The sequence below is a fragment of the Phaethon lepturus genome, unplaced genomic scaffold (assembly GCF_000687285.1).
Source record: "Phaethon lepturus isolate BGI_N335 unplaced genomic scaffold, ASM68728v1 scaffold9539, whole genome shotgun sequence".
Classification (NCBI taxonomy): domain Eukaryota; kingdom Metazoa; phylum Chordata; class Aves; order Phaethontiformes; family Phaethontidae; genus Phaethon; species Phaethon lepturus.
The window spans coordinates 57,188-60,922 of record NW_010561196.1 but is presented as its reverse complement, the minus strand read 5'-3'; the positions used below and the strand labels follow the sequence as shown (position 1 = coordinate 60,922).

The 3,735-nt window shown below is 36.1% G+C and overlaps 1 protein-coding gene across 1 annotated transcript in view; it reads right to left on the bottom strand.

Annotated features, from left to right (window-relative positions):
* Positions 1–699: 699 nt before the first annotated feature.
* Positions 700–3,735, bottom strand: part of SPAM1 (sperm adhesion molecule 1 (PH-20 hyaluronidase, zona pellucida binding)) — a 5,028-nt gene continuing 1,992 nt past the window's right edge. Inside the window, exons 2-3 of the mRNA XM_010293914.1 lie at positions 3,185–3,274; positions 700–1,359 (exon numbers count right to left, since the gene is read on the bottom strand). Coding sequence (XP_010292216.1) covers positions 700–1,359; positions 3,185–3,274 — 750 coding nt within the window. The remainder of the gene's footprint in view (positions 1,360–3,184; positions 3,275–3,735) is intronic.

The following is a 3,735-nucleotide window of genomic DNA, read 5'->3' as shown; positions in this document are numbered from 1 at the left end:
ACTGTTCACCACAACTCTCTGGGCTCGGCCAAGGATAAACTAGTACAGCTCAAATTTTAAATAACGAAGCTGTGATATTTGAAGCCAACATTTACATTAAAGTTAGAACCCTTTGAAGAGTTATATATATATTTTATTAAACGGAAAAACACAGTTTCTGTGTAGAAATTGTGGAAAGTGGAGAAACATTACATTAATCAGATAAATTTTATGCTGCAAAGACCCACATACCTAAAGTTAAGCCAAATATTTTTTTAAGAGCTAATTTTCATATGGAATGAAATTAGTTACTGAATAGGGTATCAAATCTGTTGACTGCTGAGACTCAATGAAATCCAGATTGAGACGTATTTGACTGCCTTAGCTTGAATTATCCAAAACAGCATTATCAACAATTTATTTTTTTTCAAATAGAATTGTTAAACATGTAAACTGTAAAAAATGTTCCTTCTTCTGGATTATCCTTTCATATGGTAAAATCAGTATATACAGACCAGTATATCTTTGGCACAAATAGTAGTTTATAGAACTAAACCAAAAAAATATATTCAAAAACTGAAGTGTCACCTATGGAGCAGAAAAGGTTACCTGATGCAGATAAGACCATATGCCTTTCAGGAATGATTTTTCTGTGTAAATAAAACCTTTAGAATTTCAAACACATCCAGGGAAAAGAATATAGTCGTGTTTGTGGGTCATTTATATTAAGGTTCTCAGAATTAGAATTAAACAAAACAGATTAAACATCCTTATCTTATAGGATGAAGAACTACTGAAAGTACGAGTATCATTTGCTTCTAAATCATATCTAGTGGCAGCTGTGACCGTGTTATATTCCGCAGTTGTTATGTTGAGTATATTATTTCCAAAGGTAGAGTGGAAATCTTCTATTTCAGGATATGTAGATAATGTCACCTTACTCTGAGAGGTAAATGAAAATACAGTTCTGTTAGACAGGATCTTTTCTTCAGAGGCTTCTATATAAGAAAGTGAATTTGAGGATATCTGAATGCAAATATCTTCTGAAATGCAAGCACGGAGGTAATGGATGTCATTTATATCGGCCCTAGGTTCACAACTGTGCCCTGCATAACAGCGGCAATCAAATTTTTCCATGAATGTTTGCAGATCCTGAAATGCTGGTTGCCCTCGTAGGCTGTATTTGCCATCCTTTGTCATTTGAATGACAATATTGTCAGGGTTCAAGTGAAGATAGTCACTGGAATTCCATTTTTTCCGTGCACAAGCACCAAAGTCTTGGCATAACACTTGGCTACAGATTCTGGCTGCCATCGTGACATTGATGAGGTACGGGGTCAAAGTCCTCCTAAGGTAGTTGTCCAGAGTCCTACAAGTGTTCTGGGAAAAGAACATCATATCTGCAACGTTTAGTAAGGAAACCATTAAAACGCTGCCATTCTAGTAACAGTACTGTAGTGGATACCTGTGAATGTTTCTCCTGAGGTTTGTTGTAACTGGTGGTTGGAAGCAAGTTTATCTGAGAAGTTGCTATATAGTTCAAGGATCACAGCAAATTTATGTTGGTGGTTGCTGGAGGTGTTACAAAAAGCACTTATATCGGAAAGTAGACAACTTTAAGCTTTCATTTTATCTGTATATTTCATGTAGCATTTTGAATCAGCTGTATTAAAGAAGTTACATGAAGGATTGAGGTTCCTTTTTATGTCTTGAATGGTTTGAAAGAATCTTGAAAAAAAGCCTCACTTCTTCAGCCTGAACAATTTTTCTATCAAATCATCCCTGTGAGACTCTTCCATTTTCCCCTGACCTGAATAGCTAGGCTGCAGAAGTAGGGAGCTTTCACAGTATTTTCATTATTTTTTCACAGTATTCCTCCATTTTGGGAGGGTGGTCGAATGGAAAGTATGCTAAGAGAATTGATCATTCCAATTGATTATGAAGTCAGCATATATTCTGTGTATTCTTGGCACAGTTTAATAACCAGAGGCTTTGGGAATTCTTTGTTTCTGACGCTGTCTCCTTAGGGCATTTGCCTAATAGCACACATAGATACAGCTAATATTTATACCCATGGAGATCACGTGAGTGAATCTGAGGTATATGTAGGTTTTTTGTTTTTCTTTTAGCTATATATAAAAACCCTGCCTGGAAATTTTGGTTGATGCAATTCTTGCAGAAGTGAGGCTCACAGTAATATTTTGTTGGTGAAAGACTACTGACTGTGATAGCTGTAAAAAAAAGGTGTGATTAGTGCACAAATACATAGTCTGACTGGGCTGTGGAAAATTCTATTTGCTCACACAAATCTCAAAATTCAAGCAATAACAGTTGTTGCTCCTCTATGTTCTGGTATTGGGGTAATGGGGAAAAAAGCTTCAGGTGGAACTGATACACTTTCTCAAAGGCAGGCACATCCAAAAAAGAGTCAAAGTGAGATGCTTTTGGGAATTTGACCCTTCCAGAGCTGTGGAAGCTTATGTGGCCATGCTTTCTGTGACAGGAGGCTCAGCAGTGCTGTAGAGTTTCAGTCCTTTGCTCTTAGAAGACTTCAGAAGAGTCTTCCCATACGGTAGTTTATTATATCTAGCTTGCCTGGGTATGAATGTGCTTGTTTGAAAGATTTATTTGAATATCCTTATAACAACGTTTCTCAACCTACGTATTTGACCTTCCTAAAACAAATTTTTTCCTCTTCTGATTCAGTTCTTTCTTACAATGAAATTAATCGAAGTACTACTTAGAACACACAGAACAGGCTAGAGCTGAAATTTCACAGACTGACTCCTAGTGCACTTATTGCTAAGTGCACCACTTTAAAAAGCAGAAGGGTCTTTTAAGAATTTTTCTGGGAGAGCACAAGTAATTTTATATATATATATCTATATCTCATGACTGGAATGTAATGAAGATACAGGAATTCTTTCCTTAAATTAACTAAATAAGTGCTAACTTGCCTACAGTTATTGTGGTAGCTTGTCCAGTTACACAGATTACTGATATTTTAAAAGATTGAACTCTTACTCTGTGTAGTCAATGACATTCATAAGCCTCAAATGTGCTTGGTTTTTAACTAGAGAAGACTGCTGGAAATATGGAGTCATCATTTTTAAAGTAGAAGATATAATGTAAGTTATCCTAATGCTTTATATCTTTTCACTTTATTGCTCTTTAAAAATGTCATGTAATAATTAATCTGTCATACCTTATTTTGTGTTAAATTCATATCACCCCAGATCACAATTCCAGAAGCACCCAGTGCAGCAGATTCTCCGATGGTATTTACCAGGTCATCCTGAGAGGAAATATGCAAAGAATCATACTAATGTAAGCAAGCTGTAATATAAGGGCGAAAGGTATAGTGCATATAGTAAATTACATATCCAAAATAACTACTTTGAAGACAGAAAGCAATTACACATGATGCAAACATTCTGTGCTCAATTACACTATTTTATTCTGGGATCGGGTTGCACAGGTGATGCCAGAAGATCTTGCCAACTGTATCCAATTTATATATGTCATGTGGTTAGAAAAACAAGGCTGTAAAACTGAGCCAGTGGTTAGGCATATGACATACACTCCTCCAACAATTTTGAGTTTTATTTTGCTGCATTGCCTCCTGGCTGCTCAGAGTTGGTAGTTACTGGTTTCAGTAATGCTGCCTGAAGCAGAGGCTGGAAAGCACACTTTTTTTTTTTTTTCTTCCTCAACATAATTTCAGTTTCCAGAAAGTGCTAAAGCAGAAAAGTAGCA